Source organism: Panicum hallii, chromosome 7 (assembly GCF_002211085.1).
Source record: "Panicum hallii strain FIL2 chromosome 7, PHallii_v3.1, whole genome shotgun sequence".
Lineage (NCBI taxonomy): Eukaryota > Viridiplantae > Streptophyta > Magnoliopsida > Poales > Poaceae > Panicum > Panicum hallii.
Window position 1 is genome coordinate 18,437,808 of NC_038048.1, and position 13,272 is coordinate 18,451,079.

General features: G+C 39.8%; 2 protein-coding genes across 2 annotated transcripts; both read left to right on the top strand.

Annotated features, from left to right (window-relative positions):
- Nucleotides 1-3,402: 3,402 nt before the first annotated feature.
- LOC112900513 (replication protein A 70 kDa DNA-binding subunit B-like) lies at nucleotides 3,403-5,546 on the top strand. Its single transcript, XM_025969370.1, has 9 exons — nucleotides 3,403-3,535; nucleotides 3,624-3,726; nucleotides 3,820-3,950; nucleotides 4,030-4,131; nucleotides 4,195-4,298; nucleotides 4,380-4,534; nucleotides 4,645-5,134; nucleotides 5,221-5,330; nucleotides 5,420-5,546. Exons 1-9 carry the CDS (start codon nucleotides 3,403-3,405, stop codon nucleotides 5,544-5,546), a joined length of 1,455 nt encoding a protein of 484 aa, XP_025825155.1.
- A 2,192-nt stretch (nucleotides 5,547-7,738) lies between these two features.
- LOC112901076 lies at nucleotides 7,739-8,723 on the top strand. Its single transcript, XM_025969909.1, has 4 exons — nucleotides 7,739-7,906; nucleotides 8,048-8,135; nucleotides 8,273-8,370; nucleotides 8,460-8,723. The coding sequence occupies exons 1-4, from the start codon at nucleotides 7,754-7,756 to the stop codon at nucleotides 8,478-8,480; spliced, it is 360 nt and encodes a 119-aa protein (XP_025825694.1). The 5' UTR covers nucleotides 7,739-7,753; the 3' UTR covers nucleotides 8,481-8,723.
- Nucleotides 8,724-13,272: the final 4,549 nt, after the last annotated feature.

Sequence of the window (13,272 nt, forward strand, 5' to 3'; positions counted from 1 at the left end):
TGCTGCACAATACTGACTGGCTGCAGAGTTGGTGAAGAAGTTTTCATACCGAGGATCGCTCTAAACACTACAGATGTAAAGTGGCCATTTACACTGCAGCGAAGGCAGTTCCCTGTGCGAATATGCTATGCAATGACGATCAATAGAAGTCAGGGGCAGACCTTATCAACGGTTGGCCTTTGCCTGAAAAAATCAGTTTTTACACATGGCCAACTTTATGTTGCTGTTTCAAGATCAACATCTAGAAGTGGCCTTAGGATCCTGATTGAAAATGACAATGGCTCATGTGGTTCGCAGACTCGAAATGTAGTTTACAGAGAAGTCCTGGATGCCGCTAATACGGCATCAGCTTAGACCTATATACATAGAAAAAAAAACAGAAAAAGCACTGTACGTATTTTAGCATGTAAATATGATTTTATCAGAGTTTGGTGATCTCTGTTGTTGGCTCTCATTTCTTCCGTTTCTGCTGCTGAGATTGGTGCTGCATGCAAAGTATTTTGATCCTAATATGTTAGTGTGTTTAACTAATCGCAGTCCCACATTTGCTTCTTTCTGTCCTACTGTTTCTGCACCTAACAGCTCTGTTTCCATACCAACAGATGGGAGACATTTTGATTGGTGCCCTTATGGTTGGGGACTGCAGTGACTGCTTATGCGTACGTGCCTCTAGGATTTGGGAGTTCAACGATCTTCACGATGAAACAAAGCTGCTGCATACTGATCTGGTGTTGCTCGATGAAGAGGTACAGTTTATTTTTGTCTGCCTACTCTTGCCTACATGAAGAGATGCTTGCGTATTTTTATTTGCATTATATATCCAGTAACAACATCCATTGGACAGAGTAATATAACAACACCAAAGTAAACTAGGGATATTTCCAAGGATAGAAGCTGTTGTGTTATCATCCGAAAAAGTAAACTATGGATATACTGTGCATTGGTTTGTGATTGTCCAGCCAGATGAATATATTTGTTAGGCATCCCCGCAGAAAGTGATAAAACCAAGACAATTTAGCAAGCATCCTGAACTGCTACAACCAGATTGTGATATATGGAAATGTCGCATAATAGCCACTTGGTGAAACAACCTTAACTGTTCAGAAAGGGAGCCTTTTAGCAAAAAGAAGCTCATACTGCATAATATTTCTGCATGCTCTAAAGGAAAAAAATCACCAGTACTTCCATCCGTGATTAGTCCAACCAAATGAGACTCATAGGTTTTATAGCAACCCAGTGGAAAGGATCTGAAGTACAACATAAATGACACAATTTACATAGTTCCATATCCAACTCATCCAGCATTATTTTTCAAATGGTGTCTAAATATCCAAGCCATCTCTTCCGCGTGTAACTTTTTAGGATGGGAACTTCTCGATAAATTTATGTTTTCTCACCCATGATATTCAAACTCATCCAGTGCATCATTTTTCATTTATGATTCTCTTTCCATTGATATTAATGACAATAACACTGTTGCCTGCCGTGTGGCAGATGTGTCTGACTCAGCAGGCAACAAAAATAACAGGATCTGGAGTTCTGGATATTCAAAGCACAAATGATTGTATTATTTGAAGCGTGTTTAATGTCAACAAATAATCAAATCCCATTGCAACAAATTTATGATATCATAGCTCAGGAGCCAACTTCACAAGACAAGCCCACTAGCAATAAAATACAGTTCTTTGCAGAAGCATACCCTTTCCTTCTGCTCAGACAACCTAAAATACATATTCATCACTTCATCCCTTTTGTTCAGGTTTTACTTGCATGAATTTCAGTTTCAGATTTGTCAACCTACTTGAACCACAAGTTATTTTAGAGATCTAAAGGTGACAGACACCCTTTTCTACTCCAAGTATGCAACTTCAACTTTCACACACACAATTGACACTTCAGCATACTGAACATAAGATCTGGAACCAGTACTTCTATATACAGATAAATTGGAAATAAAGGCAAATTCCAAACAATTTGGAGCATGATAGAAGCACTAAGCTCTAAGTAGGCTGGGAAGTGGGAGGGGAGCTAGACGGGAGTGCCACCTTAGGCATGCCAAGCGTCCAAATGATCAACTATTGGATAACAGAGTTTGCATAATAAAGAATTATTCTATCAAAACAAGACATGAGTAGCCTTTTGCCCACTGTTTTTCCACAGATTTTACGGAAAAACAACCAGACATAACCTTTGTGATAGCTGAACCACCATATGGATGAGTAAGGTAACTTTACTAATAGCCAACAAGTAGCTCAATTGCAGACATTTGGTCAAATTTCTTAAGCAGCATCACATACAGCACTATCATAATCACATGAACCACCGCATTTTGCACTATCACAAAGACCTCACTTGATATTCATAGTAAGATTGAGGACTTTTTACAACATGTGTAGATTAAATTATATTTCCATTAGCTTTGAAAGTACAACATGATGGCCCGTTGATGCTTGTAAAGTAATATACTTAAGACACCAGCAAATTAAGTCAGGAAATCCTTAGACAATATCTTAACAATCATGTATAGAATACCAGCAGCTTATCATATTAGGTATCTGAACTTCCTAACCAAGATTCTCCCGACAAATATTTTGCAATCTGTTGCAGTTCTATAATTGTTAAATCCTGATTGTTAAATCAGCCAATACCCTACCAAATTGGTGTTAAACCAAGCCATAGTGGCACACAAAAAATTTGACACCTGTTGCAGCTGATTTTAACAGCTTCTAGGAAAAAAAATAGTTACAACTCAGGGGACAGTTTGTAAAGTCGTATTGAAATTATTTTACTAAACTAAGATTTCGGTATAGAGAAGGTCAATATGAACCATAACCGGCTAATAAGCAGTATGTTTTATATATATTACATAGTGCAATTTAGGGGACACGCCGAGTCAAAATTGATTTATTTTGACTCTGTTGAACCATAACCTGCTATCAATTTTGACGCATTTTGATTCAAGGAACAACTGTTGCTCGACGAGAACAACGTGATCTGCACGTGAAAATTGATTTACATAGCCCATATCTTTTGCAGGATAGCTCTGTTGTTAGCAGGTATGTGTAAAGAAGTATAAGACAAAGCAGGCTTTATGGCCATCCACTTACCACATCATCACTATTTTAGCCTAATGGTCACAAACCTTATCCTCGTTTTGTTTTCTTATTTGTCAGAAACTTAGCATATATGAACATATTCTTGTACTAACTGATCTTACTGACTCGTTCTACAACATGTGCTAACTCTGATTAATCTATACAGGGAAATAGCATTCATGCACAAATCTACCCGCCTCTCCCTGAAAAATTCAAACCTTTGTTAAAGGAAGGAAGAGTTTACAATCTCTCATTTTTCCAAGTTAAAAAGGCGAACCGACTTTATAAACCAGTTCAAAACGACATTATGATCAGCTTCACAAGATGGACTACAGTGGAGGAGGTTGTTGAGATTCCACCAGCTTTCCCAGAATTCACCTACTCCCTTACTCCCATAGAGAAGCTCCCATCAGTTTTGGATAACAAAGAGTACTTTACAGGTAAGATTCCATAGGCCAATACATTCTACGTGTGTGCAGGTCAAAAACAAATAAAAAGCTTCTCATGCATTGTTGTTCTCCATATTAGATGTACTTGGCGCAGTCACAAAGATCTCGGATGCTTTGCCATTACGGCCAAAATCCCAGCAAGTTGATACCATGAAAAGAACTGTGACAGTATGTGATGAAAGGTTAGTTTTACATGCTTTATTCTATTTTGCATGGCAGTAAATTCTGCACCTATGTTTGTATAATATTGTGTGACTGCAATTTCACATGAGCAGTGGTGCTTCTCTGGACGTCACACTTTGGGGTGAGCGAGCCACTTCATTCCCAGCTGAACAACTTCATAAGGATGGACAGCATTCACCACAAATTGTAATATTTGTTGGCACTCTTGTGAGGGGCTATGCTGGTGCTGGTATGTATATCTAACAACTGTATAGTGACAAGTGTTGTACCACTATGCTTAAAACCGTTCCTTGCTGTTTTAGGAACCATCTCATTGTCTGGCGGCTCATCATGCAAGTGGTATATAAATCCTGATGTCCCTGAAGCAAAAAACCTTATTGCCAGGTCATGTACCCATCTAAAGCATTATTGATACTCACTAACAGCATTTGTCTATGTACTAACTAACAATTAACCTCTTTTCTTACCAGTTGCACTCGCTCCACAGGTAAAATATAGTGAGCCCAAAACTTCTATTGCAGAACACAAGAAAGTATCTGATATCAAGTATCTTCACCCCTTCAAGAACAAGGTCATTCCTCTGACACCACATTCGAAGCGATAGACCTAGCTGGCTACATAAGGCTGCTTACTTTCCTTGTATATTTTACAGAAAGTAGAATGGTTGGTTACAGTAAAGATAATGAAGATTGATAAGTCATGGTGGTATGAATCATGCAAGAAATGTTTCAGGACAACTAGGCCTCATGGCAACACCTACAAATGCTCTAATCCAACATGTAGCACCATTGGTGCGCCTAGCCCAAGGTACAGATCATACTTGCTACACTACCATCCATTTTTTTCGTCTAGAGGTTATCTTCTTCACAAGCAGATTAGACGTATACAACTTTTACTAATTGATTCTCTCACTGCAGGTACAAACTGGTCATCATTGCTGGGGACGAGACTGGTGACACTGAGTTTGTCATGTTTGGACGCATAGCGCTGCGTATCATAAAAAAGACAGTCGATGCTCTCATTGCCAATAATCCGTCTGGATTTATCCCTGACGAGATCACTAGCCTATTGGAAAAGGTTTTCATATTCAATGTTTGCTTCACAGAGAATACAATTTCTTCTGGCAATGTCTCTTTCCAGGTCAATACCATTGTTGCGGAGATTGGCGATAGGAATCCTGTTCCACTAACGCCGGTTGGGTCACAGTCATCGTCAGCTATGCTCTCACACCATGCAGGCAGCAGTGTAGAGTGCACACCAGAAAAGGGCTCTGACTTCACTTTACCTTCACCATCAGCCAGATCACAGGCTACTCATGCATCAAGCACCACACCTTCTAAGACCGTGATGCCTGACACTGAGCTACCAACTACACCACGAAGCAGCACAAAATCTGATAAGAATAAGGTAGAATAATTCTCGCAGCCTGATGTGCAAACACATGTTTTACTTCAAGACTTACTCTTGTCAAAATCTCATGTACAAAATTACAGGCAATGCAGGACAAGGACAGCCGCCTTCCAAGTGAGGGCCCTGTTACGGAGTCACCGATTGTACCAACTTATTCAACGCCTGAAGCGCAGCAAAGCACAACTAAGAAAAGGTCAGCACAACATTGTTTGATTCCTTTAGTTATTTCAGTTCATACCACATAATTTTGTGCATCACTAAGCGATAGAATAATGGTTCTAGAAACCGTGCATCACTCGAGAGAAAAACTGCAAGGAAGATTGTTTTGGATGATGGTGGCAAGAATGACAGTGGGGATGATTCTGCTGCTCCCCCTACTGGGCCTAGGTATCTCCCACTCTCTGCTTAATTGATATTGCATTGTGAATATGGCTAAAAAATGTACAATGTATGCAATCTGGCCTGGTATCCAATACATTAACAAGTTAATCACTAGAATGTGGATGCAGTTCCGACTTGGCCCAGTATTTGTTTGCCAGCTTACAGCCACGTACCTCTAATTTTTGTGTGCTCTCTCAGGATATAGGTATCTTTAAAATGTCTGGCTCTTGGTTGCAATCAGGATTAACTTATAATTGTGTACCATGAGGAATTTGTTTTGATGTGTGTGGTGTCGATCACAATGCAAAGGAACCAGCTTGGGTTACATTGCACAAGATTATTACATTGAATGCAGAATGTGCTGCCATGCCCACGCCATGGTAATAAATCCTCTTTAGGCTTAAAAACAATAGAAAAAATAAATGACAGGCTGGTGCGTTACTCTGTTTACTTAAAGGACCATGAAGATGAGGTGGTATGTCGCCTGCCACTACAAGTTATAGGCCTGTTTGTTTCTGTGTCTGGTGGTAGTGCTTCCTGCAGAAATACGTTGTAGAAAAGTGGGGATTCTTGTGCCTTGCATTTTTGTCGGTTTGCGTTCAAATATTGATTATTTCTGGCGGTGCAGTGTGGAAACGTGCAGCGCTCCGTGGCATTTTAGCTGTTCTGTTGCTGATGCTGCCAGCTGTGAATACAAATGGGGACTATACGGTCATCCTTGTCTAAATGTGTTTACATTTCAGTCATTTTACCTATTCATTTACTATACCACGTTTAACCCTTATAATATAACTAGCTGATTAGTGCATTGTGCCTATTTATGCTTTGGAATTTAGGCTGTTCTTCTATATCTGGATCTTGGATAGGCTGTCCTATGCCTAAGTAATGTGATGACCTCTTTTCCTATATTACTTGAAAGTTTTGTTGAAACTACTATGGAAAAAGAATAAAAGGAGTACATTGAATAAATGGAAATGTTTTGTGATGTGCATAACCTTTTAGTGGTCCTATATTTTCTGAGAGATTCTCTTTGGGTTTAGCTAAGTCCCAGATGAAAGTTTCCAGTTAATAATCTTCAAGTGACATGCATAACCTTTTAGCTGTTGCTTTATTGTCTCAGAAATTCTCACTGAGTTTAGCTAAGTCCTTACTCTAATATTTTTTTTGATATCCCTATTTGAAAGGCGTTTCTACATACTCATCAAGAATAGGCTTTTGAAAATGCTAGAAGTAAATCAACGTAATGAAAAATTACTTTCAGTATGTTATTATGCTTTGCCCTTACTATCCTCTATCATTGATTGAATTATCCCTGATGGCCTCTTTTTTCTGTACAGCCCAGCCAAAGGTGACGCCTAACCGAAACAGGGATCGTCCTACTTTTGTATCATGCTTTTATGTTCATATGGATAGACTGCAACGGATGTTCATATGAACTAGGAGTGTGATTGAGCGAAAGGCCGCCATCCTTTTGTGTTTGATCTGAAAGCAAATAACACGTGTTCATCTGCTGCTACGAACACGCTGACCAGCGAACTTGCTACTGTACCAGTGCTTGTATTTTGAGAACATAACGTCTTATATGCGGCCATATGGGCCCTCTTTTGTTGGTAGTATCAAAAAACTAATTTACTATGTTGGTGCTTGCTTTTCAGTCAGTGCTCTGAACAGCCTTGAACAGCCTTACAGGTTGCAATGTAGTCTAAATATTGTTGTTGCCGCTTATGCATATGTAAACAGAAACTTATGATCGCCTTCTGATGTTTCTTTAATCCGTTTTCTTCATGCCTATTGGACTTGGTAGTCACTGTAAGGCATACGCTTCCATTTTTTTTAATTGCTCGTGCAAGTACAGAACTAATAATGTGCTGTTATTTGCTTTTTCTGGTCTTTTGGTGACCACCTTGGATTCTAATCATATCGACTCATGAAATGAAAACGGTTGCTGTGATCAAGAGAAAGTAGTTCTGCTACATGTTATTGCAGATGGAACTTGAACTGAACCCATATATGTACTCTATAGTTACAAAAGAAAGGAAATAAATATGAGTGGAATTTAGGGATTAGGACTTACTCTTTTTTAGCACAATCATATGAGGTGGAACTCTGAGGAAAATCCTATCTGTGCTGTGTTGTAAAACATGTCAAGAATGGTAGACTTATTAGCATCCTCCCTTCAGTTTATAATGCCTTCTTCTTGTTGCCCCCAGTGTGATTACACTTTTTAATTGCTACATGCAATCCTGGAAGCTTACCCAGTTTGTTTCATTTTGTTCTCACAATGCTTTTCACTTGTTGAATCAGGTGATTCATTGTACAGAGATGATGATAAAGCAAACCTTGTGGGATGCCATGCACACTGAGCAGTCTAATTTAGAAGCTGTGAAGGTTTTCACTAAAGACATTTGTAAACCTAACTTTTTAGTACAATATTTTTGTTAAATAATAGTACAATATTTCTCGAGCTCCTGTTTCCTACCCTTGAATTTGTATACAGCACTCTAGCTGAGATGCATGTCCAATTCACAGATTGCAGACTCACTGCCAAGGATATGCATATTTTCTGGTCTGACTGGTGAGGAGATGATGATGTTCATCAATGCCTTCCCAGAAACTGGTAATTCAAAAGTTCTACATTAAATTATGAAATGGTGAAACAGATTAGATGAAACTCAGTGATCAAATAGGCTGAACTTGAATGCTTGCAGGTCGTGTCTCATAAAGTTGATTGTTCTTCGTCCTCTCTTTTTTCAGGATTGGAACCGGCTGCTTTTGCTGCACTTGTTCCTAACAGTTCAGAGAAGGTTCTCGGTGAGGTGATTGAGGAAATAATGGGAGACCACGAGATGCTGGTTAGTTCTGATTTGTACTAACATCAGTGTAGTTCTTCTGTCTTTCCTGATTCTGGAACATCAGGTGAAGTCCTCCCTTATGCTTGCAGACAGGAAAGAACACTGAATGAAGAGAATCTAAAGTAGCAAATGGGCAAAGCAGAAGGACAAGGCCTATGAAGAACATTCAACACTGGGAAAACCATGAGACGATCTCCTGAATTCACCAAGTGTTAGACTGTTAGGATTCTAGGATTGTTAATGCAGACCAGTAACTCTTTTTGGTACGCGTAGAACTACAGGTAACAATGATATGAACCTGCTGCATACTTTGTGACAACTTTGCAGTCTGAATGTCTGATACATACATCTAACTCTTGACTCAATTGTTGCAGGAAGCTCGGCATGGAAAACGATACCAAGGCAGAGCTGTAGAAGTAGGACCATCAGTTTATTTTCTCTCGAAATAAATACCAAACTTCCAGAATTTGAGCACCTACTTTTTGCATCTCGTACATAGAATCTTCATTGGCCAACGGGCAGCTTATGACAAACCAATGAGATACGGTTTTGGAGACTTTTCCTGATGATGTACCTAACCCCACCCCCCCCCCCACTTTTCCCTGCCACTTTATTGAGGCAATTATTTTAGATCACAGTAGATCCTAGCATTACTATCCACACAACATTATTTCAGACGGGCTATTTTGTGTGTATACCAAAAAAAAAACAACGGATGCTCAACTGCTATTTTGCGTGCATGTTGAGAGGCTGGTATTATACGCGCCCTCCGTGGCAGGGGCCAGCTCGAATATTCCAGGGCTTACTTTCTTTAAGCACCCGTAGGAGACAAGCCTGCGCATGTCACGAGTTGTGCAGGAAGGATTTGCTTCCCTTTCACACACCTCTCTCTGCCCAGCAACGAGACAGCACGTCTCGTTGTATTATATATGATGACCGGTCCGCATCTGGAGCGGACAGATCAAGCGAGAGACAAGGAAGCAGGTCGGGTTGGGATGTCATTGGTTGGAACTCACGTGCCAAACAAGTCGACGAGATCAGCGAAGCAACTTGCCGTTTAGACAAAAATCATTGCCTGAGGCAATGGTGAAGCTAGACTTCTTTTTTATATACATTTTTTTCTGTGTCTCACATTATGTTGCGTTTGAGCAATTTAGTTGTCTCGAGTGCCATTGAAACACGTAGTGACGTAAATATTTAAACTAACAGTTTATATTTGATTTATAGGCACTACAAATTGTCTTCAATGATAGGGCGCGCCTTGCGCGCCTCAGGTTCTAGTAGCTTTGAACCAGTGCACAAACTGTTTAATCGGCACTTATTACATCATCGAACCAAAAAAATGCAAGCATAGACCTAGAGATAGAGATCATTTTCTTTTTACTGGTTAATATGGCAATTTCTTGTCCTTAGCTAGAGAGAAAGGCGATGTGGCTTTTTTGCATTGAGTGTTACTGTTGAGATTCATAGATTACTGTAGAGAGCTCGGATTGCATTGAGTGTTACTATTTAAATAATTAAGGCTCTGATGTGTTTTATAGATTACCCGACGAGGCCGTTTGGATCGAGGAATTCAAATCTACTTAATAAATTAAACTATTTGGTTTAGAATTTGACATCCACCACTTTTCAAAAAATTTCAAAATTAAGATATAAGTCTATTATAAATTTATAGGATGGAAAACGGAAATTGATTCTATGCACTACCAAACTATGTTTCTATTCTGTAATTTATAACATGCTTTTTGACTCATTCATTTATAGTAGAAATATAACACGTAAGTATCTTTCTCGTATGGCCAACAATAATACACAAATATAAATATATTTTATATATAATCATATTAGCTTAATAGATTTGTAACTGAATTGTAATGATTGGAATAGAATTCAATTCTAAGATTCTAAACGGGCCTACGGGAATATTAAGGGTCAAATTGTTTTGCTCGTTTTACAAAATGAGCTCAGCTAGGTTTCTTGTGGTCAAACAAATCCGTTCATGTTCTTATTGGTTTTAGACACATAATGAGTGCTCGCGTTTTTTTAATTTGTTATTGGAATTAACAGCGCTATTCTTTAAATATTAGACGATATACTCGCTGGCAGCAAAGTATGCAGTAACTTGTTTTATTTCCAACATATAGGAATACGAGTAGTATCTTTCAGGTATGTTTATAGGAGTATGCGTGCGCACGCACTCCTAAGGGTGAGTTGTACTCGCGTTCAATTAGTATGAATTTGTATGTTGTTGCAAAAAAATCTTTTGCTTTTTGGTGGGAAGTTATTCTACCATTTCCTCATTTTTCTTAGCCATGTTGTGTTGGTATTTCACTGCCAAACATACCTAGCGATACCATAAAGTAGTAGATTTGTAGGCAAGGCGTCGCTGAGATCTGGAACTTGAACATACGAGCAACACAAGGTTTAGACATGTTCGGACCGCGAGTTGCGTAATACCCTACGTCCTGTGTTGTGGTTTATATCATCTTAGATTGATTATTGATTCTATTGATGTGTTTCTTTGGAGGGGGTCCCTGCCCGTCCTTACGTGGGGAATAGGTTATATGTATCCTAGTTCGGTACGAGCTTAGCAATGTCCTACTCTAGTCAATACCACGTAAGTAGTCCCGTAATCTCGCATCTGACAGCATATTGCTAAGAACACTCGGTAAAAAATTGTTCCTGGTTTTCCAGTAATATATCATCTTTTTTGGACCGTAATAAATTTTTGGTTACTAGATTTTTTTATAATCACATTGCACGTCTTATACTAGTATTAATAAAGGTAACAAGGTTAATAGCATTTTTAGCAACAATAGTCCTTTCTTTGGAATTATAATATCAAACTTCTTACAGGGTCAAATTGTTTCCTGAAGCATTATGGAGCTTTTAGTAAAATTACTAGACTCAAACAGATTCAGAATCCATAATGATTTATTGAAACGGAAACATTATTTGGTCGCTGGACTGTGCAATGTGATCTTTTTCCTTTGAGAGAGGGCCGGACCTGCAAACAGGCCAAAATCTTTTTCCTTTACGAGAGGGCTGGGCCATATGTGCTCGGTTGTGAAGATTTGGGCCTGCATTTGCTCCAAAAAGGCTGTTTTTTCAGGAATCTACCGGATTGTGGTTTTGCCCCCTTCTTCCTTCAAATGGCATTTTTCTTTTGAATTGGTCGATTACATAAAGACCTGAACAATGGCTTTGTTTCTTCTTAAAATATGAGTTACGGTTGTCGTATGGTTGAGATGTGTGTAGGCATATAAATTCCTAGCACACGATAAAAAATGAAAGATACAGCAGTTAAACTAGTCACTCATGAGTCCATGACTAGCACAAGTTGGGTTGTATATGCCTCATCGCACAACTCACACATGACCTGTAGGCTCTACATGCCCCACCATGGACTGACGGGCAACAACACCTCACTGAATGAGCGATCTTTTGCTTCAAATATGAGTGCCAATGCAAGTTATTTCTACAGTTTTTACTGGCAAGTGTCTTACTTCATTTCTAATAAACTGTATTCATCAATTAAAAGAATATGATTGGAGTCATGCATTGGAGACAGTAAAAACTGAAGGAAAAAAAACCGTGCAAGGACCTGTCACATTATTAGTTATGTCCAGCGTTATTAAGAAATCCCAGCAATTTAAACCAGACATTACCAGGGATATGTTGTAACCATCACCGTACCTCTAAAATAAATTGCCATTGTATCTGAAGCTGTTTAACTTCTGGGCCGTTGATCCTAGTAAACACTTGGCCGCAGCACACATCTCCTTTGTCTGCCAGAGCTCATGGTACGGTGGTAATGGTAAGTAATAGAAGGATATATAAAGGAAACGCTAAACACAGGTGATTATTCTCTGTTTATTTCTTGTAAAAAAAGGGGAAAAGGAGAAGATCAGCTCTGGCCTTATAATTTCTGGTAACAAGTACTCGACCTTTCTGTGAGCACCATGCCTTCCCATTCCTGAATTGCCTAGCCCTGCCCACTGAGAGGTGAGAACCAGTGCAAGCAGAGCGAGTTGACCCAAGCAAACATATTTGGCTGGATTTAATCTTGGACATGACTGATGTGATGTGCTGCAGAGCTGGACATGACACCTTGGCCAATCATGGCCCGATTAGCCCTCCTATCTCTTGCTGCAGAAACCAAAAGAAAATGGAGAATCAAAAGGGGCAAGTGCTGCATGCTCCAAATGTTGCAGTCAAACTGAGAGGAAATGATACATGGTGTAAGGCCATCGACGCTTTCAGTGCCTCGGTGACACGCCTGCAGTCTTTTGCCTCTTTGCGCAAGGAGTTGGAGTAAGCCAGAAGCAAACCCTAGCTAGGCGCTGGCAGGTTTACAGAACTCAATCAACAACAGTGTGCGTCAACGTCCCCTCCCCTAGGACTCACGGTCAGATTCACACATGTTGCGTTGCGAGACCATCCCTTTGGCTGGCTTCAGGCGTCTTGTCGTCCAGAAAGGCGCCTGCACGCCTTGCAAATGCATGTCACTTAGTCTTCCCCGGAATGGCTGCCATTGCTCTGACGGTATCTTGGCTGTAGCATCAATTGCATGCCGCTTGTGTTGGGCATGCAGAGCCTCTATCCATCTACCCAAGTAAACAGATGAGCTGCATGCTTTGAGCCTTTGACTGCAACTCATGCTCCCTCATGTAGTCCTGTTGCTGCTTGCTGGACACAGTAGCCAGCAATGTCCCTTGGAAAAACAGGAGCAAAGTAAATGTGTGCAAGGAAATGGTAGCAAGTACTCCACTACCAAGCACAATCCTGCAGGGGTACTACTATATATACAACAAGCTAGCTGCTGGGTACCTGGGTTCATATGCATGTTTCACTTAGAAACTAGCTAGTTAGCTGCACACAGCACCACACCGGCAACTTGCA